A 27,501-nucleotide genomic window follows, 5' to 3' on the forward strand; every position below is an offset into this window, starting at 1 on the left:
ATATATTGTTATCTTTCAAAATTTGCAAAGATTCACATAAACGACATATATAAAGGAGAAATGACTAGCGGGTATTATAGTTGTCACACAGCTCAACTGATCTACAATCCAGCCGGGGCAGTCTGCTAGGCGGTCTGATCTTGCGCATTGTTTTGCCGATGAATTCCGTCTGCTTTCTGCCCATATGACGTCCAAGGTTGTTTACATCCTCTTTATACGTGAGCTGGATTGAATAGGTCAATTCTGACGATTTTCTAATGATATTTCTAGGTAGTTCGGAAGAACCACATACACAACAAGGGGCAAGCAAGCCTAAACACACTGCCAAGCGTTCTCATCAGTGTAGTTACCAGGACCCTTGAACACGTTGCGTCGAGGCCAGCGGCAGTGCCTGCGCTTGTACTCCACCTCAGAGCCAGGGCCATCAGAGAACTTGGTACCACGAACAGTCTCCGGCGCCTTGCCCTCCTCGACCCACCGAACCATTGCCATAAGAACATTGTCCTCGGGGTCGGTACCAGCGTAGGTACTGGCGCCCTGGCCAATACCATAGGCTCCATCTCCATCACCGCAATGGGCCATACCGCTGATCGGGAAGAAGCGGTAGAACTCGTCCAATTTATTGGGGGGTAGTTTCATTGTTTTTGACACGTGGGAATAGTACAGCTTGGAGTTGTCGGAGCTGATCAGCTGGTCTTGGAGGCCGTGGTAGTGCAGGATTTTGCCGCCACCATTTTTGAACGAAGAGATATCACCATCCCACGTCTGTATATTGTACGGGTTCTGGCGGAGAGCCACAGCAGCATCTTTTACTGTGAAGTTGGCCCCGCTCCAGGCCGGGTTGTTGTAGACGACATATCGATACCAGTCTTGGCTGTATTGGAATGGTGCGCCACTGTACATTATTGGTGCAGCGAGGATCTCGGATCCAGGCTGCATGCGGGGGTATAGCAGGGTGCCATTAATTCCGTAAAATGGCGATAGCACTTGCTGGGCGGTGTTGACTTGGGCGCTTGTGAGACAGCTTGTTTTGCTTGAGGCACTGGGGTCACATGTCAACGTTTCCAAGACAGGATGGCAGAGGTCGGTATCTTCGATAATTCCATCTTCGGCGCCATCAATAGCATCACATTGGCGGATGATCTCTTCGTGGACGATCTTCCATTCGGCTGGGGACAGGAATGTGTCGGAAGTCGGGGAGCCAGTGATCGGGTAGAAATGTGCGCTCCACGAGAACAGATTGACTAAGCCGATAGCAGGGGCACCAGCGACCACCCCGTCAAAGTCGTTGGGGTATTTCTGGACAGATTTCCAACCTTGGCGGCCACCAGTGGAGCATCCGAGGTAGTAGCTCTTGTCGAAGCCCTCCTCATAGAATTGCTTGGTGAGTTCTTTGCCTATGACCACTCCAGTGTGAACAGAACGGTATGCATAATCTTCGATTACCTCAGGTTGGCGGTAGAAAGGCTTTCCCGATGTACCGTTGTGTCCGTTGTTGGCTCCGACAGTGGCAAACCCTAGTTGCGCGGTGTATGCGAGATCATAGTATTGAATACCTGCGTTGAGGTTAGACGAGCCGACGTGTTGGTTTATGTTGGTTTCGGGAACAACTTACACCCAGAGATACCACCATTTCCGGTGCTCAAAAAGCGGCCCTTGTACTCACGAGGGAACCAAGCCTCTAGCGTGATCTCGCTGCTATTCGAAGTCGACACGGCCATGGCGACCCGGCACAAGTCTACGGAGACGGCCTGATTCGACCTACCGCAGCTAGGTGGATTATCCGCCAAGGATAAGTTGGTACCTCCCTGCACAAACTCGGCAAAGTTGACTTTGACATTGGGAATGTCGATTTGAGCACCAAACTCGACACATTTTGATTGAAAGGCGTCTTGGCTGGCCAGGGCAAGGGAGCCCATGGCTGCCAACAAGGGCAACACATGAAGACGAGTCATATTAGGGAGAGACCGTGGAAAACACTAATGATGCGACACCTGCAGACCAGCGGCCTTTAATATCCGGTTATTTGCTCCGAGGTATGTTTCCTCCTCCCATGGCAGCGGTATTATTGCGTATTAATATGAACGTTGAGACGGCAAATATTAGACCAGGAGTTCCCGAAGACCGACTCCTGCAGATCAATAACGAAAAGGCTAAAGCACCCGAAGTTTGGCCGACTAGCATGTGGGGATTGGCAGCGAATGAGCAACCCCAGGCTGCGGAGAGGACAAAGGACGCGACGACATCGGCAGCATTGCAAAGCTTAGACCAAATAGCGGGTTTCGGAGGTGATCCGGAAAAGCCGAAAATGACGGGATATTTCTATTTCCTCGAGTCAGAGGGAGAAATCCGGGGATCTCCACAAATGCGGAGAATACACACACCTGTTTCACTTTAAGGCTGTTGAAATCGGCACTTCTTATTTTACCTGTAATTCAACACCCGTCAATTTCAGGCAATTGAATGGAGACTAACCTCGGTGGTGTTTGCATGCTTTTGTGATTTATATAGTAATATGTATATGTGTAAACGGCCGGCGTGTTCTAGGTAGTTTTGCCTTCTCGGGTTTAGTGCCCCAATACGCCATCATGTAACCTCCCTTCAATGCCCTCCGGCATGAAAGACCCGTCTTCGCTGCTCTTCCTCCCTTTCTCTCATTATCCCTGCCTCTCTATCTTGCACCCTCGCTGCGCCCCTTCAATTTTTCCCGGCCACTCGCTTCGCCTTATCCTAAGTATCTAATAGCAAAATGCCTTACCACTACTAGAGATTAATAATAAACTACCTATTACAATAAATAATAACATTCAAGCGAACAGTGAACACAAACCCCGCTATATGTCCTGATTGCCCTTTGTATAGAACAAGATAGACTCTACTAACAGGGATACCGGGGAAAGTCCTTAATATAAACTAGTGTATCTTGGCTATTAGGGTTCGAGAAACGCCAATTACGAGACGCACTGTACAGCTGGCCAACAATCTCGAAAACGGTCAGAAATTCTACTGCTACTAGTAATATTACTCAATAGAATAGGCAGTCAATAGGCAACACTTTCATAGAAGTAGAGCTAGCTAGATACCGAACGAGTGTGGTGATAACGAGAACTGTACGAATACCTCACCCCAATACAGACAGAATCCACTGCTTGTTCCAAGCCCTCCTTGGCGTATGATCATTGGCATTGAGAGACACGAACCATTTCAGACCTATGATGGGCTAGAGAATAATCAAAACAGCCAAGGACTCTGTTTCTTGCGGAACTGTATAATTGGTTCAAACTGGGGTCTGGCAGTCAACCCTCTTGTGGTGCTCATCGTATTCACAGTGGTGGCGATCAGACTTGCACTGTAGATGAAGATTAAATGATAAGAACAAATCAATTGGCCCCGAATCGAATCGGAATCTACCTTCTTGTTGGCGGCCGAACCGCAATTGACTACATGGTTCTTTCCACCCTTTAGGTATGTGCACGTGTTGTGTTTCAAGCTGCATTCCTGTAAAGCGGTTCAGAAAGGTTAGTGCTATTTCTATATAGACATCTTATAAGAAGAACTTACTCCTCCGAATTTACTAAGCTGTACGTCTCGGGCATCAAGATCGTCCGACTCGGTCGCGATGGGGCTAGCAACCGCGCCCATTGCGGCGAAGAAGACAATGGCAATGCTAGTAATATGCATGGTGGAAGAGTGGTCTTGTAGAGGATTGCGGTATAGTAGTTGAGAGAGAAAGGTTGATGAGATTGATACTTCACAAACTGGAGCGCCGTGAAGGTGTCTTATATAGACAATGACGGATATTTCCTGCGATATTTGACAAATACCATCCTCACATTCGATATAGCCATGATCGAGGCCGCGGTCGAAAGATTATCCAAGCTATCCAATAAAAGATATGCCTCATATATCCAAAAGTTCGTTCATACGGGGTATAGAATAGGCAATGCTATCATTGGCTTAATGCTAACAGTACTACTGATCTGCCCCACGGGCCGGGCCGCAAACCCTGCGTACACAGCCTTGTGGCCTGCTGCAAGGCTGGGGTGAAAGTCCCAAAAACTAGGGCGTTTATGCGATGTAACACTGCAAGCTTCGAGGCACATGCAATGTGGAAGTATGTAAGATTTGGATATACGTATACAAAACAAGGAGGTGGAGTGAATTGGCCGCAGGTTTGCCAGAGGTTCACAGAGACCTTGGGGTGTGAGCCTCATCGGTAGATGCATCTATTTCAGCCCGCAATACTTGTACGTAGCTTCTAGGACTTATGTGCGTTTGAAGGATAAGAAAGCGAAATCATGAATTAGAAACCTCGTTTCTTTTTCTTATGGCAGCAGTCTGCTCTGGAGCAATAGTGCATTCAGTGAGATTTATGCACTAAGCCTTTTGAAGCCAAAAAAAAAAAAAATTATCATCGATCCATCTGACGATCAACTCCTTTCATGCACCAAGTCTGTTGTGGTCCGGCCCAACCCGGATCAGATTCGCGCCTAGGGCTGAAATGAATTCGGGGTCACAACCTAAATAGTAGATATGGAAATCAAAAGTCCTTTGAAATAGAAAGACCAAAATTGTCAAAGTTCTCATTATCAAGACTAGTTTTTATTTATAGTGTATGATCTCAGAGATCGTTGAAGTAGAGATGGACGCGTTATTTTGCTGTACGGAGGAACTACAGACGGACCTGTGAGTACACTAAGACCTCAAGGCTCCAGTATTAGTTTTGGTGCTTAAGGCCGACGTAATAATTGCCTAAGAGTTAAAAGAAAAGTCAGCCAATGGCCTCATATCTCTTCTATGTCTCAGGCTCGCTGGAGTGGATTGATTATCATCTTATTAGTCGGCAAATGAGACATGAGGACCTTGCGATTGACGAAAGAACAGAATTTAACGCTATGGAGTACAACATAGAAACGGCTGGCTTTCCATCCGTGTTGGATAGCGAGGGCTGAATCGCCCCCATCCAAAACTGCCACTATTTTGGGTCCCTATATGATGGTACTTTCTATCGGACCGGAGAAAGGCATTTAATTTCGTCCCTGCTTCATTCTAAAAATCAGAACAGACGTAGATTTGATAAAGACCGACAGTAAGGAGCAGAGAGTGTGACATTCAACTTGAAGACTCAAGAGGCCGAGAAAGAAAGAGAGGAAGGGGGAATGTCTACATGGGCATTTTCGAGTTTTCCTTCAAAACTTCATCCAAGTCTTTACGACTCTGGCTCCTCAACGCCTGCAAGGGGCTTTAGGCACGAAAGATGCCTATCCTGATGCAGGGCATCGCCACCATTCTTGTAAGTCCTGAGGAGCTCAGCATTCCTTTGCTTGATTGTGTTGATCATGTACTCGATGCCCTCGGTGGCAAGCCCCTCCAGGGCTTTCTTATTGGCCTCCTTAGCTTCTTCCTGAATCTCATGAAGTCGCTTCAGCCAGAACATGTATCTCCATGGCGAGAATCCAGCAGGCGATCGCTGTCCGAGCTCAGATTCGAGAAACTCCTCACCACCCTTGCTGATGTGGCTAGGGCAGTCGTTCCAATACAATTCTGATAGCAAAAGGAGGTTGTGGCTTGCTATTTTCAGCCAAGCAACAGCAGCTGGTAATAGATGAAAGACCTCAAGCTGTTTGGTGCCCCGGTTGAGGTCTTCCTCGTCTGACTCTTCCCCAGTGTGAAGTGCTTGAGGGCTTTCAAAGAGAGTACGGAAGATCAGAAGAGCAACTTGGCACAGCCTATCCTTAGCGACACGAGTGGATGCAAGTTTAGCCAGGAATGTTGCAAAGTTAAGACGGTGTGTTCCCGATATAGAAGCACTATGATTGACCCAGAAATTGGTCATATCGCCAACCAAGAATGGGAGATCGTTCCATAGTGTACCGTCGACGGTTCTTGCGATATCAATCCCATGGACTCCGCGTGTAGGTCTAGTCAACGGCCCCATTCCTTGAATGCGGAGGATATCGAGGACTATTCCCTCATGTTCAGGTAATTCGGAGGAGATGTTTCGGCTAAGCTCGTAGTACATATACCATAGGGAATGGATATGGCCTTCAAGGGAGTCTACACCATCTCCAATATCGCAGTATCGGCTGGTAACGACCCAGGTCCGGTTACTAAAGGCCATGTCCCGAACCTCTTTGAATTCACCCCGAGCGACAGACTGGCGTGTACCTTCCTGATCTCTGCGAGTATGGTCGATCGTTGCGGTAGAAGGTGTGTCTCTAGGCAGAGAGCTCAGCAGAGAATCACGGAGGTGGTCCATTTCGGAAAGCTGACAATGTTGAATGATGATCCAATTAGAATTCAGGTAAGAGAAAGAAGACAGTGGGGAAGTGAAAGAGTTGATATGGTGGAACCAGACGGGGACTTAAATCGTCGTAAGGGTCAACTTGGACGAAAGGACAAAGAGATTTCTCTCCCAGGGTGGGGACCCTCCTGCACCCCTGCTAGGCAGCAACGTAGGTTCTGACAGGCTAACAGCCCAATATCTGGATTTGGTCTCGTGTATGCGCTTATAGACTGAACTATTTTCTTTGGTTGTCGATCAGCCGGCAGCCAAGACAGGTACTTAAGTACATGTCAATCATGCAGCCATCCAGCAGGTACTACGTAGCCGGTCACAAATCCTGCGTTACTGCGATTAAGACTGGAAACTCGCAAGGCTGAGGTGTACATGAAGAGAGTGTGATGAGATGGCCTACATACATTAGCAATATTTCAATGTTACGTTCAATGCGACCAACTGGACGCTTGGTCTGAGAACCGCTCTGGATCGTCATGGGGGCTAGCGAACACCTTTTAGCTGTCGGCGGGCCCGACGGCACTCGCCCATAAATGGCAGCATGTATACAGTGCTAGCTACATTTGTAAATGAATTGGGGCATAATCATGATCATCAAATCATCATCATCGTCATCATCAAAAGTACTCAGTACTCCGTATGCCGATCTACAGTTATTTCAAATCCTCCAGGCCGTTGTGCGTTGATGGAAGCGTCAAGCCTATGGAAGTTACCACCAAACGGACAGCCCATCAATGTAGCAATTTTATAGCAAGAGAAAAGACAAGGGAAGCGCATCAATCCAACGGTTCAAGAATGCGTCCTCAGAAAAGTGCGGTCGCCAAACCCATTGAAAGACTAGTGCAACTTCCTAGAGTGATAGAGCCCTGGAGGGCCTTTTAGCACGTGCATTTCCTAATAGCCCGGGTGGCCCCAGGTTGTGACCCTGAAATTATTTCGACTTCGACTTGGAATGATGGCTTGGTTTCTACGGAGTAGGCGAGGATGATCTATCGGGGCCAAAATGCAGCCCTGCAGGGATCATGTATGTACAAAGTACGAGTACCAATTCCTTTTTTTGCTTCTTCTCTCTGACTGTCCCATTGATTACCATAAATCTGAAAGATTGAGGTAGACACATAGCGCTGGTTCAAAGAAGAAAAGAAAGAACCTAGCCAGGCATTATACATCGAGATTTTGTCCAAACCACTTAAAGGCAAGCGTTGATCTATGAATCAGACAATTCCACGGTAGGGAAATCTACCACAACCAACAAAGAAACAGTCATCTACAGTAGCATTCGAAATCAGATTACCCCTTAGACACTTCCGGATGATACAGTACGTCTCGAAACTGGCGTCACCCCCCTACACTCTTCGATTATTTTCCAAATCCGGATGTCAAGAAATACTATACTTCATTAGTAATAAACTCGGAGTATTAATGTCCCTGTAAGGTTACGTCTACAGTATTTTACTGTTAAGGATACATGCCTCCATGTATCATCACTGTATGGTGTAAATGGAGGTGACGATGAAATGGCCAGGACCTGGCGTGACGTTAAACCGAAAAAGGGTCTTCCCACCTAGTGACTTCGGCTAACTAGGCCTCACGCTAGCGTTAATGCTATGCCTAGCTAGGTTAATAAGCGAATATCAGCGCGTCCAAAACGCTACGAAATCCCGGGGGATAACACAGTTCGGCTCCGGGACCCTGCGACGGGCTTCACTTGCTAGAGGGTCATTCAGGCTTGGTTTCATCGATAACATTTTCTCTCGATGGCCAAATTATGGCTTCTGGCCCATACGACACGACAGTCCGGGTCTGGGGCACGAAGACGGGCGCCACCCAACAGATTTTGATAGCTAAAGGAGCAGTCAATGAGTTGCATTTTTCTCAAGACGCATCATACGTTACGACCAATCTCAGAGCCCTTAGTATTCCGTCTACATGTGGGAGTCATGCCTCTAATTCACCTAAAACGAAACTTGATAGATCTATACTGGAGCGTCGGTGGGTAATATTCAACGGCAACAAGGCACTATGGCTTCCTCCCGAGTTTCGCCCTATATGCTCCGGTCAAAGACAGTATGTTGACATGCATGGTATGGCATGCCTTTATGCCTTTGTCCCTTTGTGCAGACTGAGCCTTTGCTATGTCAGTTTGTCATTCCTTTGTTAGCACAGGCTTTATATACAGCCTGCTTTTCCATAGATTCATAGTATACATCTTCTTCCCGATTTTCCCCTCCATGCTAGTTTATCTCACTAGCAGTCCTCCTTCGTAGCCTTATCAGGTTATGACGCCCTCCATTTTCCCCTTTGCTTTATCAAAGATCTAGTAGATCTATCCTTACTTTATAAGAGTATCTCCCCGCGGGGAAGCCTCACTATCAAGAATAGCACTATCGATAGGCTATTTCTTACTTATTTGATTAAGAGAGAAGCTCTAAGGGCTATATCTCTTACTTTTTTTTTGTTATATATACCCTTTGATATAAAGGGGTGCACTTTAGATTTATATATACCCTTTAATAAAGAGGGGTGCATTTTTTGACTTCTTTATCACTTTTAACAAAGAGAGTATCTTAACGGAGTACTATCTCTTTATCCTCGATAAAGAAGCTTTATTATAGTATCTTACGTTAAGAACTATATTTACATTTACTATTAACGTGATCTTTCTTTATTATTAATAGCTTTATATTAGCTAAGATAGCTAAATCCTTTAACTAACTAATAGACCGAGACTAGTATACTAAGTAAGAAGTTATTATTATAGACTAAGCTATTAGCCTACCGGAAGTAGGGAGTTTCAATCTCTATAAACTCACCCCGCCGCTAAAAGAACGAACCGATTTCGATAACTAGATAGACTAAGTGGAAAAGGTCCTATAGAGCCACAAACTTTATAATCTAATTAATACCGATATCCTATAGCCCGCTATTAACGATCTAAATAGAGAGAAATAGTATACTCTCTCCCTATAAGTGAGGATATAGATAACGAGTAGTATAGACTATACCCTAGTTTAGGAAATTAATACTCGGGGCTTAAAAATTAGTTTCGTAGACGACTTTCTTACCGAATTAAAGAAGTATATAAAGGGTGAAGGTTATAGTGCTTTAAAAGTAGCTATAAGAAATTTTAAGAAGCTATCTTAGAGTCAATTTATAATAAATAAGGAGTTTATTTATACTATAAAGCTTCGTTATAAAGCTATCTATAACCTAAATAGAGAACTTCCCCTATACTACGCTTTAGAAACTATATTATTAGAGCTTAGTGATATACTAGAACTTAGCGGTTTTATCGTTATAAAAGATAACGAGCTTAACGCGATTAAGAAACCGGCGAAGATAATTACTATTATCGATTTTTATCGGTATAGTACTATAATACTAGACTATATAAAGTCTAGTAATACGGACTCTCTCGCTCTCTCTACTTTTAAAAAGCGCGCTAATCTATCTAGATTAACTAATCTATCTAGATCTCCTAATCTATCCGGATCTCTTTCTATACTAGCTACTAATTCGAACACTAATAATAATACTACGCTTACGAATAAGCCGCTAAAAGGTGTGTCTATAGAGGAGTATATAAAGAAGTGGCTAGCGTATAAACTAAAGAGAAGTGATAACGGAAATTACTCTTACTATAGTAAAAGATATAGAGTGAGTAGATATTTCTATCTATATCCTAAGCTTAGCTATCTAGGTTAGATTCTATCGCTAGGATTATAGATCTATAAGAAAATGATAAATTCGGTATCTACTAAGTTTAAATAAGATAAAATTTAGCCTATATACGGATCCTAAATAGATAGGACCCGCTAGGCGAATCTCTCTACACTAGATACCGGATCTATATCTAGGTTTATTATAATATCTATTAATATCAATTTCTATAAAGAAGGTTTCAATCCTTCTTATAATATAATAGAGAGCCGGTATAGTAAGAAGGTTATAGTAGAGAACCGATATAGCGAAAATATAATAGTAGAGACTACTATCCGGGAGGATAATATAGGTATAGACCTTACTAATTCCCTCTAAAAAGAAGGGAAAGAGGTTATCTAGCAATCTAGAACTAGAGCCTAGTAAGAGTAAGATTATACTCTTATTATAATCTAGCTATCTACTATAGCTCTAGGATATCTATAGGTTCTAGATACTAGCGCTTCGGAGTATATTTATAGTGATAAAACTACGTTTTCTACTATATAAGCCTATATAACTAGCTAGGAATATAAATAGTAGACTTCCGGTAATAAAAAAGTTAAAGTAGATACTTATAGTATTATTAATTTAACACTTTATATTAGAACCGAAGATATTATATATATAGCTTAGGAAGTAGCTATCTAGATAACACTAGCTTACTATTAAATTAGCATTCACTATATTTATAAGAAGGGTAGATAGTATAATCTATTTTCGCTTAGGACCGCCGAAAAATAGCTTAGAATCTAGTAGAATAGTAAAACCGGAGCTTTATATAATAAATACGATAAGCTTATTAGCTATACTAGAATGCACTAACGAGTCCTATTCCTATAACTCGCTTCCCTAGCTCTTAGTATAGTAGTTATTTTATTAGAACTAGCTTACCGGAGACTAGGCTATACTAGTAGTTATACTATAAAAATTAACTATAACGACCTTAGTTATAATATATAGGATAAAGATTTCAATTATAAAGCTTATAAACTAGGTAAATTAAAAAGAATTATATCTCGCTCCTAGTAAGCGAGAGTAACTAAAGTAGGCTATATATTTTATATTAATCTATAGCCTATATCTCTACCTAGATTTAATCTAGATACGAAGAATAACGCTAGTAGATATAATAGAAATCATATTATAATTATTATAGACGATATAACTAGATACTATCTTACACTATATCTTACTACTAAAGTAGATATATCTCTAGTTCTTTAGAAATTTACCGAAGAAATACGCTAGAAAATAGGATACTAGCTATAGGAATAGAGAATTAATAGAGGCACGGAATTCTCGGTTTTTACTAAATAGGCTAAATCGATAAATATAATAGTCACTTTATCAGCTCCCTATATATATAAGTAAAATAGTATTTCTAAATTCTCTAGATTTTATATCCTATAGATTATATATACTATAAGGATTAATACTAGCGCACTATAAGAGCTCTAGCTAAAAGCTATTAATATAGCTATATATATTATCAATCGACTACGAAAACTAATTCTAAAGAGAGAGTAAGGAGCTTAGGGAGATTAGCTTTATCACTAAGCTCCTATTATAGTATAGAGATAGTCCCTAAATTTAAGAAGTCCTAATAACGTCTCTCTCTCCTTCGTCCGGATATAGTATATAAAGGTATATATTTATATCCTAAAGGAAAAGCGCGTTTAAAGCTAAAAGATAGATACTAGAGCGTAGATTAGCTACCTCGTTAGATACGAGGGTAATAACGGTTATATCTATAGGATTTATAATCCTAAAATAAAGAAGGTTTTTAGATACTAGGATATTATTTTCTAGGAACAAAAATAGGGGATTCTACACTATAATAATAGGGAAATTATTATAGAAGGAAAGACTATCGATAGTCCCCCTATCCTACCTATTTCTTATAGAGGTATTAGTTCACCTATTATAACTACTAATACGACTAGATATTTAACCTAGGATTTACCGCTATTAGATTTACGTATAGAAGAGGTTAAAGATAAGGAAAATACTCTCTTTATAACACTAATATAGGCGGAGAAAGGGAAAGCTCTAATAATAGGACTATAGACGCTATCACTAAGTGTAAGGACTATCTCTAAACCGGATATAGACTCTTCTTCTTCCCCGGATCTAATTACTACTACTCCTATACTATAGCTAAGGATTTTAAGACGCTAAACTATAGGAATTCCACTAAGAAGATATAATAATAAACGGTGGGACTTATATAGAGGAAGAGCTTTATCTATAATTAGAATTATTTTAACGGCTCTAATAGTACCGGATTTAATAAAAATAATAATTCCTAAAGATTTAAAAACCTAGTAGATTAAGATCCCCTATAACTACCGAGAAGTAATAAACTCACCGGAAAAAGAGCTTTAGTAGGAAGTAATAGATAACTAGATCACTAAATTAGAAGTAGCTTAAGCGTACTAGCTAGTGAATACTCCGCCGAAAGGAAGCACTATTTTACTAGGAAAGTGGGTTTATAATCTTAAATATAATAAGGAGGATTATATTATAGAAATAAGAGTAAGATAGGTGATCTATAGAAACCGCTAAAGATCTAGGTTCGATTTTAACGACACCTATATACCGGTTACTAGACTAGAAAGCACTAGAATTTTCCTATCTATAGTTACTATCCGAAATATAGAATAGAAGTAAATTAATTACACTACTATATATCTTAATACGCTAATTAATAAGAGGTGTATTTTTATAAGACCGCTAACCGGATACTACTAAGATAATCCTTCTTCGACGTCTAAATCCCCTTTCCGGCTAGACTAATTAGGATCTAGCAAAGTCTATATACTAAAGTAAGTATTATATAGACTTCGGCAATTAGCAAATTTATAGTACGAAACGCTAAAGGAGGAGCTAAAAAGACTAGGTTTCGAAGAGCTTCTAGATAAAAGGTATATTTTTATATATAGAGAGAGAGATCTCTAGCTTTTACTTTATATTAACGATATATTAAGCGCTACTTTAGATAAACGATAGATCTAATAGTTTAAAGATAATATCACCTTTAAAATTAAGGTAGTTAGTAAACTAGTAAGATTTCTTAGAAGTAGTCTAATAAGAGATTTATTAACTATTTTTATCGACTAAGCTATATACCTAGAAGATCTACTATAGATAGCGAGTCTAGGTAAGGTTTTATTAATATACCTACCTATAAAGTTATCTTACTAACCGCCTTTCTCTATAATAGTCTCTTCCTCGGAGATAGTCTCTTCCTCGGAGATAGTCTCTTTCTCGGAGATAGTCTCTTCCTCCGAAAAATTAGCTTTTAGAGAAGATATTAGTAAGGTTACCTAGTTAGGTATATATATAAGACCCGATATTACTTTCGCTATAAATAGATTATAACGGCGAACTACTAACCCTAGGAAGGAGGATTTATAAGCTCTCTCCTAGTTACTACGCTATTTAAAAGGTGCACCGGACTATAGGATCTAGCTTAGAAGAATAAATTTAACTACTAACGATATAAATTTAACCACTAGCGATATAAAGCTAATTAGTTATATCGACTCTTTATTTAACGACTATAAAGATAGGAAATCCACCGAAGTATATATCTTTTACTATACTAGAGCGCTAGTTTTATAGAGCTCACGGAAATAAGATATTATTACTATAGGAAGCACTATTACTAAATATATTACTCTCGATAGAGCTATACGAGAAGCGCTCTATCTAAAAAGATCCTTCTCTAGCTCGGCTTATTAAATGATATAAAGCCAATTCCAATTTATATAGATAGCGATAATACCGTTACTATTCTTAAAAAGGATTTATATAATAAGGGCACTAAATAGCTAGATATCAAATACTAGTTTATAAAATATACTATAAAGACTAAGCAGATCGAGATCTAGCTTATCGATAGTAAGGAAAATCCGGTAGACGCTTTAACAAAAGCACTACTAAAAGTCGACTTCGAAAGACTTCGAAAACTACTAGTTAGTAAGAAGGAAAAGACGGGTTAAATTATCATACTAAGTTGCTTTTTACTACGTCTTTCTCTATGCTTTTTACTGCAATTTTTACTATGATTTTTACTATACGAACCAGATTGATTTTTGCTTTTGATACTCAGTCTGGGGGGGTGTGTTAACATGCATGGTATGGCATGCCTTTATACCTTTGTCCCTTTGTGCAGACTAAGCCTTTGCTATGTCAGTTTGTCATTCCTTTGTTAGCATAGGCTTCATATACAGCCTGCTTTTCTATAGATTCATAGTATGCATCTTCTTCCCGATTTTCCCCTCCATGCTAGTTCATCTCACTAGCAGTCCTCCTTCGTAGCCTCATCAAGTACCCTTGCTATTGGACATACATCGGGGAAATTTTCATTTATAGAGTTTAGGGCAGAGTAAAAATGGAGATGATTCGAATGTACGCCTTGATTGGGAGCTCTTTGATGATCAAAATGGAGAAGAGCCTCTAGAAGAAGATGGTCTATATATTCATGGTCCGATTAAATATAATATCTATTCTCGTATCATTCTTAGTTATAAATCTTTTCCCGACTAAGTAAGCACACACTTTCGCTAATAACGTTCGACGGCGATACCTTCTAATCTTTAGCCTAAAGTTTAGAGGGTGTGAGGAGCCAGATCTACAAGCCAGCAGAAGCAAAGCAAGAGAGTGCTTCAATTCAAGATACTAAAGATAGGGAAGAAAGAGAGAAAGAAAGCAAAGTCTGGCGAGCTCTCTGAGAAAGCTTAATCAAACCGAGACTATACAAACGGTGCAAACCCCGACTCTTCTTGCTTAGCGAGGCAAACAAAGAAAGCAGGCAAAAAAGGAAAGAAGAAGCAAACTAATCATAACAGATCTGACATGTGATCTAGCATGTAATACCAGATCAGATCCAGATCGTAACAGAAGGTAAGTAGATGGGCACTTGTCTCACTAACCCTCTATACACAGTAACTCAACACAGGAAATAAATAGATAGACAGAGAGAACCTGACGACAATGTATGTTCCAGAAGTTGAACCAGTCATATATTAGGTTGCCTGCAATAGCAGACAGGCTCCTATTTGTCATGGGTGTACATTCCTTGGTAGGTTCGCAGAATCGTCACGAGGCTATCCTTCGTGCACTCACCATCACTGTAAGTAGTAATGGTGCCACTACACTCGCCGTCCTGGCCGTTGCCAAAGGGGTTAGGGGTAAATTCGTCGTTTGCCTCGCCCTTTGTCTCTGTAGTATCAGGGGCGTACGCGCTGCATGCTCCGGGCGTGCCGCTAAAGGAGGAGCCGCAACTGAAGTCCCAAATTCCCTCCCAGCAGTCCGAAGTGATCTCGATGTGGTTGGTATCGCGCGAGCAGGTAGGGAGATCGTCTTCGCTCTCGAAGAGGATATTGTCATCGTTGTCGAAGAGGGTAAAGCCACTGGAGAAACTGCTACCCAAGTTTTGGATGCCGAGGGAGGCCGAGCTTGAGAAGAGGAACTTGATGTTATTCTCGCCGGCTATGGCAGTGGTAGCCATGGCGGAAAGGGCAAGGAGAGACACAATATACATTCTGTCGTATTTTGTCTAGGAGGAGAGAAGGCGAGATAAGTGAAATTGCTTCTGGTTTGATAGATGATAAAGTCGAAGAATTCAAGAGGGATAGGGGCATATATACCTTAGTTGTTCGCACCGAGACAGCCTTGTACTAGGATATTTACGTAACAATTCAGATGCTGCGAGGCCGTACCTCGTGGCCCCAGGGGCGAGGTCGAGGTCGAAATCTGGATAGGAAGGTTACCCTTGCTACAGTACTCCAGGCCGTGGTAAGTGGACCAACATTTCTAAGCCAAGGTTCTAAGACTGTAGATCAGCTTTGACTTTATGCACGGTCAACCTTCAACATCAAATAGGAGTAAACGAGTACTGTTGGGTCGAGTTGTCCTACATAGTATCGTTAGTCTCTCCATACTTTGGCCCCATACTCTGGATGTGAGGTGTAGTGTGGCCCCAACACCAAGATTTGCCAAGTGAACCAGCCACCCGCAACCAATGCAAATCCTATACCTGGTTGACGGCTGTGGAGAAGGTACAGCTCTATAGCCTCGTCAGTGGAAGTTCATGAAACAAGCGCATAAAGCAGGTGACTAGAAGTAACGGGTCGCAGTACGAATCAATATTGACTTCCTAACCCGGATGCTTGGAAGTAGAAGCAGAGCCACCATTAGTTCCCCGGTCTTCGCTACAATCCTCGCACTAGTATGTATAGTATTCGTAAGGCCAAGCCCCTGCAGCTCCCGCCCATCCAAATTTTTAGACGAGATGTATCCCGTCCCGCTGATAAGGCTGATCTTGTGTACCTCTATGCGGCTATTTTGACGAGGCTATGCAAGTGGGTCGTTTAGATAGTCGTAGCCAGTTCTGACAAGTGTCACTGGTAGTGTTCTCCATATAAAAGTGGAACCTTTCATCGACGCCGGACTCAGCCCACCATTTTTAAAGGGGATTGCTACTACCTCTGGGTTTAGCGGCGGCGCGCTGTCCAACTTACGGATGGAAAGCCAGCCGATCCTAGCGTCGAATGCTGTCATTTTCGGCGTCGGTTTCAAGACTCTATATTCCATGTGCTGACTAGTCGGATGATAGATCCATGCAGGGGTTTCTTAAAAGCGAAATACGGTAGTACGACGGTAGTAATGCCGCATTTGGTCGTACAACAGTAGAACTAGGGTTGTTGCTATGGGAGAATCTCGTTAGTTAACTGAAAATGTTACCTTTTTCTTGGACGCATCATTGTGATTGACTGTTGGCCAGACATATTTGAATGTTGTAGAAGTACCTGGTACATGTGTGTTGGAGCGAGATGGCCATCGAATCCAGTTACAAACTTGATCGCATGGGAGAAGCACAGAAGGAAGCGAGCATATTGGCACTTTGTTGCCATTCCTCACGTTGCACTTGTAGAAAAGCAAGCGTAAACTGACTGTTCATATCCAGGTGGTAGAACGTGAAGATCTCCCCGTCGCCAAGCACCCTATACAGGGTCTAACCTCTCCTATAATAATAGCGACCTCCTTAGCCACTATGGGCGCCTCCTTCACTTCCTTCAAGAGGTTCTTCGCCGCTACAACGATCTCTAGTATATGTAGTAGGTCGGACTGCCCACGTTTCTTCCGATTGGCCTATACCGTGGCCATATATGTCAGAAGCTGGTCATGACCATCTCCGCCGATTTGATTGGCTTCAATCATCCTGGCATAACAAGCCAGGTGGTCTCTTTCTCCAAAGAGAAGGCTGTAATTCGCCCTTCTTGCACAAATATGTGGCTCTTCTTTGTATGTGATTGGGCCCCAACTCACGGTTGCTTCATCGGCTAGTGTTATGCGGGGGGTCCATTTACTAGCAAATTTTGCTGATAAACAACGTTTATCAAGGCATCGAGTTTATAGCGCACCTGGGTTTCTGGGGCTTCGCACGTTTAGCGAGGGCCTCAAAAGCCTCGAGGCCAACTAACTGTCAGACAGAATGGCCAATATCTAAGCACTATGTATGGTGGTCAGTAATAAGCAAGACACCTGCCCAGGTGGCTCAGGGGGAAACAGCGATGTTTACTAACCGATATTGGTTAACCTTTTGGCCAAGAGCTTCCAGCTTCTCAGCTTGCTTCATGAGCAGTCCTCCAATAGGATAATGAACCTCTGTAGGAGCTCGTCTTTACGACATTTCCTCCTCCCTGCCTCATCATGGAGAACTTTGGGCTTGCTCCGAGGAGCGACTTAAGTGGGATGCCAATTATCGAGAGACGAACAAGGCAACTAAACTCATTTGTAATGGACCGTCTGGAGAAGTGAAGATGAGAGAGGTGAGACAAAGTGAAAAAGTGAGAGATGAAGAGAGCGAGAGATTGAAAAACTGGAAACTGGTAAAGCTGGCCAGCTCTGGAACAGAGATCTAATTGGTATTTGCTCTCGCATCACTTTGTATGTGTGCTGTGTATCTCAATGTTGACTTGGTATAGGATCTCTTTCACTGGAAAGAGATAATGCAGGTAGTCGCCAGAGACTGGGGGGCCTCGTTCCTTTCCAGCGAAATGAGATTTGACAAAAGATTTATCATGTCACTTGTTAAATATAAGCTAAGTTGTTTATATAGAACGGTAGAGAGGTGGAATAGTCAGTTCCTATATACTGAGTGGATCGTGAAAGAGGTGGATCCTTAAGGCCAAAATCAGGCAGGAGTTAAAAAACAATCTTGGAACGTAACTATAGTATAGAAGGTTATAGCCATGCAAAAGTAGGATGTAAGTATAAGCCAAGTTCTCAATTAACTATGGAAAACGTTCCGTACGGAGTATGCAACCAATAAGACACCCGCTATTTAAACCCCACGTCTCTCCACTCCCTTCGGAGATTCCGCCGGAGTTCCGGACTACATCATTGGCAATCTCTCTGCTGACAGAACTTCCCTTCACCTTTGGACACCACATCATGTCTGTAGGTGACATTGCCAGAGAGCCTGCGTCTGAGCAAACGCCCCTCCTTCGGGATTCACCCGATGGGGATGCCAATGAAAATACCCCACTACCCCAGGAACCCAGTACCAAGGAGTTAATCTGGATCCTCGGAAGCATCTGGCTCGGTGTCTTCCTGGCTGCTCTAGGTATGTATTCCAACACTCTTAGTGGAAACAAAATTACTAACTTCAGCTTTCATCACAGATACAACGATTGTCGCCACGCTCTCCGCCCCCATCTCTTCATCCTTCAACTCATTCTCGCTGCTTTCGTGGCTAGCCACTTCGTATCTGATCTCCAATGCTGCCTGCCAGCCTCTCAGTGGCCGATTGACTGACATTTACTCTCGTCGTTGGGGGCTTGTGTTCTCCAACGTTTTCTTCGCCGCCGGCAACTTGATCTGTGGCCTGGCAAGAGCGCAATGGGTTATCATCCTCGGTCGCGTTGTGGCAGGTGTCGGAGGAGGTGGTCTTACTGCGATATCGACCTTCGTCACTTCTGACCTGGTCCCTCTCCGCAAACGAGGTATCTGGCAGGGCATCGGAAACATCTGCTACGGTGCTGGTATGGGACTTGGAGGTGTATTTGGCGGGTGGATCAACGACACTCTGGGATGGCGATGGGCGTTCTTACTCCAGGTCCCCTTCCTGCTGATCTCGTGCGTTCTTGTTGCAATCAAGGTCAACATTCCCGTCAAAGAGTCGGATACTGCCCGCATCAAACGCGTTGACTTCCTCGGCGCTATCACTCTGGTTCTGACACTGGTCACATTACTGCTTGGCCTCAACACCGGCGGAAACCAGGTGCCCTGGACCCACCCGCTGGTGGTGACGTCGCTGGTCGCATCTGCTGTCTTCCTGGGTCTGTTCATCTACGTGGAAGCTGAGGTTGCTTCTGAGCCTGTCATTCCCGTGCGCCTTCTGCTGTACCGCACCGTGGCAGCTGCCTGTCTGACCAATTGGTTCAGTACGATGGCTGTCTTCGGTCTACTCTTTTACCTACCGGTGTACTTCCAGGTGCAGGGACTTTCTGCGACCGCCGCGGGTGCGCGAATAATCCCGCAGGCGATCGGCACCTCGATTGGCTCTTTGGGATCGGGTATCATCATGCGTGCCAGCGGTCGGTATGCATTTCTCAATTATGTTGCCATGGCTGTTCAAGTTCTCTCCGCTGGTCTCATCTGCACGTTGAATCTCTACACGCCCGTTGGACTGCCGTTCCTCTATTTCTTCCTGGGCGGTGCATCCTACGGTAGCATGCTTACCATCACTCTGGTTGCGCTCATCTCTTCCGTAGACCACCACCATCATGCGGTTGTGACATCTGCTTCGTATGCCTTCCGCAGCACTGGGAGTACGATCGGCATCACGGTCGCTTCGGCTGTCTTCCAGAACACCCTGAAGCTTGGACTTTGGTCTCGATTCGGTGAGCGCGAGGATGCCAAGGAGCTAATTGGACGGCTCCGGGATAGCTTAGATGAGATTTGGAAGATGCCCCCAACCTTGACACCTGGAGTGCTTGACGCATATATGGACTCCTTGCGGGCGGTATTCGTGACATTGTTGGGCCTGGCTGTCCTAGGAGCATTGACGAGTCTCGCCATGAAAGAGCACAAGCTGCACAACAATCTGGCCCGACGATAAAGTGAACGTTGGGCATTGATAGAAAAAACGTTGGGTTATATAGATCAGCATATATACAACGCACCTAGACAGCGATTGACCTAGTTCAACTCCCTTTTTCATGTCTGAACTGACTTGAACTAAACAACCCAGCAGCAGTTAGGAACAGACGAATAGGACAAAGCCCCTGAGACAAGTATTTGTCGATGTTGTACTGAAGTACTCCATACAAAGAGCACATGTTGGATGATCTTCGACATAAATGGCGTCACCTATCACCACTTCATTTGTATAGCGTCAATAATACAGAACCTCTGCTGTTCTCCTGTGGGACATAATGTCCATTCATAGAGCATGCCGCTAAGCCAAGTTCCTACACATGTATATCAATGATTTCGCCTATCTTTTTTACCGTTTGAGACCACCGGGGTCGACATATCGAACCGGCGTCGGTGGAAGAATTTCGAAAAGGGTCAAAATTCACCACTCTGTAATTTTATACCTCTCCTTTTCGAGCGTAGTGAAATTGCGTGAACTTAATCAAAGTAAAAAAGAAAGAACAATATAGTAATAGAAGCAAAACATGAAAAAATAGAAAAGGTCCTGCCCGGGTTCGAACCGGGGTTTCTGGTACTTCAATCATTTCAAAAACCAGAGTGATGACCACTACACTACAGAACCAGTGCATATTATTTTTTAATGCCGATTAAACACATAACCTACATTTTACAATACTACTTTGGGTTCATCATAAGATGCTTATGCCTAGCCCTTCCCAAGGTCTAGCAAGTTCTCAAGCACCAAACTTGAAGGTCAGAGGATCTCTTTGTAGTACACAAGCCAAAAACATCTCTTGAAGATTTAAACGTAGCTGTTCGGGTCTCGCGGTCTTAACAAAAATAGATTCAAGCCCATCTATCTTCTCAAGCTCCGCGCATATTCCGTAGTGTAGTGGGGGATGTTTATTTGGATCCGTTCACGAAACATGAGAGGCCAACGTAAAGGTAGACAAGCGTATCGGTCTGATGATATGGACATAAACCCCAGCACCTTCATCTCTCCCAGGGTTGTCTCCGATATCAATCAAGCTAGGCCAAGTTAGTATATGTATTTATCAGACACAACAGTTTTAGTATACATACTCAGATAGTCCAATTGAGGCTTTCTCGGAACCTTCCTTCGTGGCAGGGTCAAAGCATCATAGAGACTATCCTCGATATCTTGGGTGTCTGTGTTCTCGAAGAACTCTCCATGGCGTTTGCTTTGGCTGTTGCTGCGCTCTATCTCCATAAGAATATTTATTGCAACATGATGTAGAGACGGCTTGCTTAGGTTTGGCTTAAGAGGGAAACTGGACGGCCTGGTTGGGGAAGAGCTGCTCGGCTAAACGATAGCTGGTCACCTTGACCTTGACCCAGGCACTGGTGGACTTCTTCCATAGCAGCTTGGGTGTATCTTTCAAGCTCACCTTGTGGATCGGCTTAGCTGGAGACATTGGTATCATCGACCTTGTTGCCGTCGACCTTGTTGCCGTCGACCTTGTTGCCGTCGACCTTTTTGCTGCCGACCTTGTTGCTGTCGACCTTTTCGCTGTCGACCTTGTTGCGATCGACCTTGTTGCCGTCGACCTTGTTGTTTTCGTCATCTGAGTCGGGCACTGGAGGTGCAATGTCCCCAATGCTACATGTGTAGGGGCATGTACGGCAAATGACCTTTATCTCAGTGTCGATTTTAGCGATGGCTAGAATATTGGCGCAGTGAGGGCAGACTGGGAAAGTCAGTATGTCTTCAAAACCAGGTGGTGTTGGGAGGCACGGACAAGACAGAGCCCGAGGGACCTCGTAGCGTGGGGTCATTGTGAAATCTGGGGGATCCTGATGAAATCGATAGTGTTAGTAGAGAGGATCTCATATACACCTGCATTTAGCATGGATGATCGGTTACATACTCGATGGAGAAGCAACCTGCAAATCCGGTATGGTGATGATTATCGCTCATGAAGAAAAGAAAGGTGGAAGAGAGTGGAAGAAAGAAAGAAAGAATAAGTTTAAAGAAGTTTTACACCACAAACAAGCATCTTCGGGCTTGGATGGTATGCCTACATTTCCTACTCCTCTTTTCACGACTAATGGGCCTTCGATCATGTGCCAGAAAATGTTTCTTCGGGGTACCATCGTATTGCTCTGACCACCCTATATCGAATCGAATCCAAATTAGCCTGTTCCTACGAGGCGGTGCTTTCAACCTATCCCTTAGATGATCTTCTTATAAACATATGTAATTTCCTAATATGTATGCTGTAGCTAATATCCCAAGCCCTCTACGACGTAGATATTTCTCCATTGCCCCATCATTTCCCAGAGACGGGAAGCTAGAGATCTACTATGAGGTAAGGGGGATATCTTGCTCTGGGATATCTGTAGATATGTGGAGAGGAAAGAAACTATCTGTAGCGCTAGGTATTATATGGCCTTCTGGATAATTTTATAGAAAAGCTGGTTCTGTACCTAGGTTAATGGGTTAGGTTAGGCCACAATCATTGTCGACTCGCACGACATCAACGCAGGGATATATAAAGCAGGACTGATTCCCATAGGTAATGCCTGTACGCCCTCCTTGTAGAATATATATAAGCCAACCGGCGCCAATGATGAAAAGTCTACAAAGTCAGTGTTGAAAGGAGGTATTGCATTCATTGACCATACATATATATCGATTATATTTTTAGCCATTTTTATCGACGAAGTTGTCAAGTCATCACCCTACAAGGGGAACCGTACATATTCAGGGGTGTATAGGCGTAAAACAGGGGCGAGGGCCGGATAGTTAAGGCGCGGTCTAGTCTCACATTGTCTAATTAGAAGCAAGCACAAAGGCTAAGAAGTTAAAGATAATTTAATTTACTTCCACATAAAGCAGTAGACGTGTAAATCGAACTATTTTAGTGGAGAAAAGTCTAAAGAACCAAAAAAAATCCGAGGTCTTACCCGGGTTCGAACCGGGGTCGATGGAAGAGTTTTGATATATCAAAATCCACAGTCATAACCACTAGACCATAAGACCGAACTTGTGCCGGAAGGGACTTTTCCGCGGTTTATCGCAGAAGACTTTTTATCCACATATTCGTTCCTTATGTCTATACTATAGGCCTACTGTATTTAATACAGGAAAATGAATAGTTAAGTGAAGAATTAGTGAAAGACTAGACCGCTTCCAATCAATCTGCCCCTTTCCTGTACGCCCCCCCCGTCTTTAACCGTTATAGGCCCTTGAACTAACATTTTGGCTCTGCATTATTGGTTGATCTCCACTCTGGAATCTCGGCATTTTTTCGTGAAACGACACGGTCATACCTGGGCGGATTCGGTTCGGTAGCTCATCACGTCGGATGTGGCAACGACGTGGCGAGACAACACACCTCACCGCTCGAGACCGATCGTTGCACGAGTTTCCATTTCAACTTTGGGTTGCATGATTGGGCTCTAATCATCCCAGCCTGATAACTTATCTCTTTGTACAGTACCCAATTGATTTGGTTTCATCCTTGCTCTCGACTCGATTCTTTACTATTCCTACCTATACCGTTCCTGCGAGAGATCTCTTCTCTCCGCCCTTATCCTCATATAGTGAAGCCCACCTTTGGTCACATTGGGCATGACAGTCGAATTTCGATCTGATATATCCTCAATTACAAAAGGCAATAGCATTACAAAGGGGTCGAGGTCTGATATGGAGGTGGATGGAGGCTGTAAGGAAACCGTGATTGGAAACAAAGCGGTGCAAAATGCGAAATCATCCCATCCCCGGCGCCGCCGATTGCTTTTATCAACGGATAGCGCTTTCGCCGACACCGTCCTGCCGTCCCTCGTTCAAAACCCATACATCGAGCTACGACTGATCACAGACGAACCCTCCGCTTTGCTCACCGGCACCAACAAGATCCCACACTACATGGATACGGTCGACAGCCAAACGTTCGATAAGAAAACCGGGGCACGGAAATGGCTCAAGGCGAAGACGGCAGAGCTCTGCGAATGGGCGGACATGCTCTTGGTTGCGCCTATCGATGCCGGAGCTCTGGGGGCGATGCTCGCCGGCTTGACAAATACCTTGACGTTGGCGCTCCTTCGTGGCTGGGTCTCAAAGAAACCTGTGATCCTCATCCCAGGAATGACGGTGTCGGAATGGGACCACCCGCTTAGTACGCGGCAGCTCGATGAAATCAGTCGCTTTTGGCCTTGGATTCGCACTGTCAAGCCTGTTCTCTGGAAGTCAAATGGGCCCGAAGACCTGACAATACTGCCATGGGACGGCCTGGAGGAGTTACACCAGACACTGGAGACAACATTAAAATTACCGCCGTGGGAAGCTACCCTATCGACCAGACCAATCCCCCGTAGCGCTACGGTCCCAGATAAAACTGCATCGAAATCTACCTCTGGAAATGCCACCAGCTCCACGCCGCAGACGCAACATACAGGCAAAGCCGATTTTTTACCACTCGAAATCTGGCTGAATGTCTTTGAGGATCAAGTGCGAGACTGGGAGACAGCGAAAGCCGTGGGCATTCCCACTCATCTCCCTGTTCCCCAAGAATGGCAGAGCCATCTACCCAAGATGTCCACCACGGCCACACTCGAATACACAATCCTGCGAGGATCCTTCGCCGCCATCAAAAAACGCATCGATGCGCTGCCTCGCTGGAAACCGCTCTCCGACCTTGCTTGCCACCTCATTGTTAAATTCTCCCGCACCGACATCCTTTCCTATCTCACCGAGAACCACCTAGACCTCCTCTGGACAACCTCTCGACTCACAAACATTCCATATCGAGCATCCGCGATCTACGGCAACCCGAACGTACTGACATGGTGGCGTGATGCGCCCGCTCTCCCAAACAAAGAATACATGGCCGACGCCATGGACGGTGCTTCCCGGGCCGGGTTCGTCGATGTATTAGATTGGTGGCTCCACTCGGGGCTCCCGCTACGGTACAGCGAGCGTGCCCTCGAAGCCGCCAGCGCCGAAGGTCGAGTCGCCGTACTCGACTGGTGGAAAACCGCCTCCGCCAATGCCCCACCGTCCAATCCCTTGCCTCTCAAGGTCGGCAAATCCGTCCTGCTTGCAGCGCAGTCGGGCCGCACTGCATCCCTTGCCTGGTGGGACGCATCGGGGATCCCTTACAGTCACGCTGAGAACGTTGCCCGCATCGCGAGCACACATGGCCATGTCCATGTCCTCGAGTTCTGGTATAAGCTTAAAGGCCCGAAGATGATCTTCGATAACCAGGTGCTCGTCGGCCCGACGAAGAACGGCCACGACCACGTTCTGCAGTGGTGGAAGAGCTGCGGTATGCGGGTTGAATTCAAGACTTGTGACATTGAGGAAGCGCTTGAGGATGCCGATCCGAGCTCTGGCGCTGAGGGTCGTGTTCGGCGTTGGTGGGAGCGGAATGGGCTGAACCTCGGAGTTGGCACGAGTGAGTGGATGAGATCGAAGGTTCTGTGAGAAATCATTTTGCATCACTGCATGGATTGCGGTTTTGGTCTTTTGGCGTCTTGGAAGGGATTCATCTTTCCTTTTCTGTTCATGCGGTTGCGTTTTGTTCTTTTACATATCATGACTCCAGATGACGACTCACAATACCCATTTGAATATTCATAATGCTATCGTTTTCATCGTGCGTTTATATCTCTGTGATTTAAATTGAACCTACTTTTTACATATCTTTCGGTGAGGTTATACAATGGAACCATTCTCCTATCTCAACCAAGACAAGTTCAATCCAATCATGCAATCACTAAATGAAGTAGATATTAATTGCGCGGGAAAAACTGCTTCATACTGACTATATATTCAGCCTTAGACCCTAAAGACCTCGGGATCGTCCCGGGCCTTAGAATTGCTGAGTCAAGGCCCAGCTCGCCGCTGTGGCGCCGAGGCTCCACCAGTAAATCGCAACATCAACCTCCATCTCAACCAATTACTTGCCAAGTTTCTGCTGATGCTGGCGCGCTGGGTCCTGCGACGCGCACTGCGCGGTTCAAACTCCAAAGTAATATCAACCCGCACGCGGCAGCTATCACCAAATCCTTATAGCAACACCCCGTCACATGGCATCGATGGTCTCCACAGCATCACAAGAAAGAGACAGAGCATCGCTCAAAATGCCCGACTCAATATTATTAAATCACGAAGCCTTATGACAGAGGCTATCCCAAGCATTGCTGTACCACCTCTCATGTTCATCGGACTCCTACTCGGTCTATGGACGTGGAAATGTTTCTGGATCATCGTCATGCAAAACAAGCTCCTGTATCTCTCCTGGCTGCCTCCATTTACAAGATCAGAAACGATTTCAGATTACAGGGCTGAATGCAGACCGGTGCAATGGGAGGAAAAGCAGATTCGCAGCTTGGACGGGACCAAATTGGCTGTTTGTGAGGGTCACATTCCGATTCTCGCAAAGGATAATATGTCCTCGTTGAATAACAGTGTCCCACAAAATAAAGATCAGGCGAAACTGATCCCGAAACGAAAAAAGTCCGTTGTGATCTGTTATTTTCAAGGCAATGGAGGATCAACCCCTATGCGGTTGCCTCTTCTCTCTCACGTCTTGCGCGCAATTACGGAAACGTCAAGATCGACCTCACCATCTACGTCTGGCGCCTATGTGTCTCAATATACTATCTCTGCTCTATCATACCGCGGCTATTGGACGTCATCTGGTCGCGCCACACAGTCCGGCATTGAGATGGATGCCCAAGCATTCTTGAATTGGGTCTCGGAAACGTATGCGTCCCCGGAAACCGATGTTGAGGTCGTGATTTGGGGACACAGCCTGGGTGCTGCTGTTGCTAGCTCAGCAGTGTCTACGTATCTCGCCCGTCAACACGAGGGGCAGACCTCAAGCAGTAACAGGCCCCTGGCGCCAATCTCGAGGCTCATTTTGGAGGCGCCAACATCCAGCATTAAAGACATGCTCATCAGCCTCTATCCTCAGAAATGGCTTCCGTACAGGTATCTCTGGCCGTTCTCTTGGAATAACTGGGATATCAAGGCGAAGATGCAAGAAATGGCCACATGGAGAGACGAACCTGGGTCTCAAAGCCCCAATGAAGCTACGCTACCAATACCTCGCTCGCTTCCACCGATCTTCCTTATATCTGGCGATAAAGACGAAGTCGTCCCACCATACGTACCAGACCAGTTAGAACAACATGCCAGGTCCCTCGGCCTGGAGATCCAGAGGAAAGATGTCCTTGGTGCTATGCATATAGAGGCTCCACTTAAACTGGATGGTAGGAAGGCAATGGTGCAATTCATTCTCAATGGCACATCCGTGCCCAAGACATAACATAATACCCTCTCATAGATACCACATAGATGA

General features: G+C 44.5%; 7 protein-coding genes across 7 annotated transcripts; 2 read left to right on the forward strand and 5 right to left on the reverse strand.

Annotated features, from left to right (window-relative positions):
* Nucleotides 1-312: 312 nt before the first annotated feature.
* faeB-2 (putative feruloyl esterase) lies at nucleotides 313-1,919 on the reverse strand (the record flags this gene model as incomplete). The annotated part of the gene is made up of 2 exons (XM_056713382.1): nucleotides 313-1,556; nucleotides 1,616-1,919. 2 exons carry the CDS (start codon nucleotides 1,917-1,919, stop codon nucleotides 313-315), a joined length of 1,548 nt encoding a protein of 515 aa, XP_056567097.1.
* A 1,358-nt stretch (nucleotides 1,920-3,277) lies between these two features.
* On the reverse strand, nucleotides 3,278-3,681 carry N7489_007633 (uncharacterized protein; the record flags this gene model as incomplete). Its single annotated transcript, XM_056713383.1, has 3 exons — nucleotides 3,278-3,349; nucleotides 3,412-3,498; nucleotides 3,562-3,681. 3 exons carry the CDS (start codon nucleotides 3,679-3,681, stop codon nucleotides 3,278-3,280), a joined length of 279 nt encoding a protein of 92 aa, XP_056567098.1.
* Nucleotides 3,682-5,209: 1,528 nt separating this feature from the next.
* On the reverse strand, nucleotides 5,210-6,259 carry N7489_007634 (DUF3632 domain-containing protein; the record flags this gene model as incomplete). Its single annotated transcript, XM_056713384.1, has 1 exon — nucleotides 5,210-6,259. One exon carries the CDS (start codon nucleotides 6,257-6,259, stop codon nucleotides 5,210-5,212), a length of 1,050 nt encoding a protein of 349 aa, XP_056567099.1.
* An 8,800-nt stretch (nucleotides 6,260-15,059) lies between these two features.
* N7489_007635 (uncharacterized protein) lies at nucleotides 15,060-15,515 on the reverse strand (the record flags this gene model as incomplete). Its single annotated transcript, XM_056713385.1, has 1 exon — nucleotides 15,060-15,515. The coding sequence occupies one exon, from the start codon at nucleotides 15,513-15,515 to the stop codon at nucleotides 15,060-15,062; it is 456 nt and encodes a 151-aa protein (XP_056567100.1).
* A 2,948-nt stretch (nucleotides 15,516-18,463) lies between these two features.
* On the forward strand, nucleotides 18,464-20,132 carry N7489_007636 (uncharacterized protein; the record flags this gene model as incomplete). Its single annotated transcript, XM_056713386.1, has 2 exons — nucleotides 18,464-18,635; nucleotides 18,694-20,132. The coding sequence occupies 2 exons, from the start codon at nucleotides 18,464-18,466 to the stop codon at nucleotides 20,130-20,132; spliced, it is 1,611 nt and encodes a 536-aa protein (XP_056567101.1).
* A 1,460-nt stretch (nucleotides 20,133-21,592) lies between these two features.
* Nucleotides 21,593-21,967, reverse strand: N7489_007637 (uncharacterized protein; the record flags this gene model as incomplete). The annotated part of the gene is made up of 2 exons (XM_056713387.1): nucleotides 21,593-21,879; nucleotides 21,931-21,967. 2 exons carry the CDS (start codon nucleotides 21,965-21,967, stop codon nucleotides 21,593-21,595), a joined length of 324 nt encoding a protein of 107 aa, XP_056567102.1.
* Nucleotides 21,968-23,840: 1,873 nt separating this feature from the next.
* N7489_007638 (uncharacterized protein) lies at nucleotides 23,841-27,468 on the forward strand (the record flags this gene model as incomplete). Its single annotated transcript, XM_056713388.1, has 2 exons — nucleotides 23,841-25,590; nucleotides 26,033-27,468. 2 exons carry the CDS (start codon nucleotides 23,841-23,843, stop codon nucleotides 27,466-27,468), a joined length of 3,186 nt encoding a protein of 1,061 aa, XP_056567103.1.
* Nucleotides 27,469-27,501: the final 33 nt, after the last annotated feature.

Source organism: Penicillium chrysogenum (assembly GCF_028827035.1).
Source record: "Penicillium chrysogenum strain IBT 35668 chromosome Unknown utg000004l_segment0_segment0, whole genome shotgun sequence".
Classification (NCBI taxonomy): Eukaryota; Fungi; Ascomycota; class Eurotiomycetes; order Eurotiales; family Aspergillaceae; genus Penicillium; species Penicillium chrysogenum.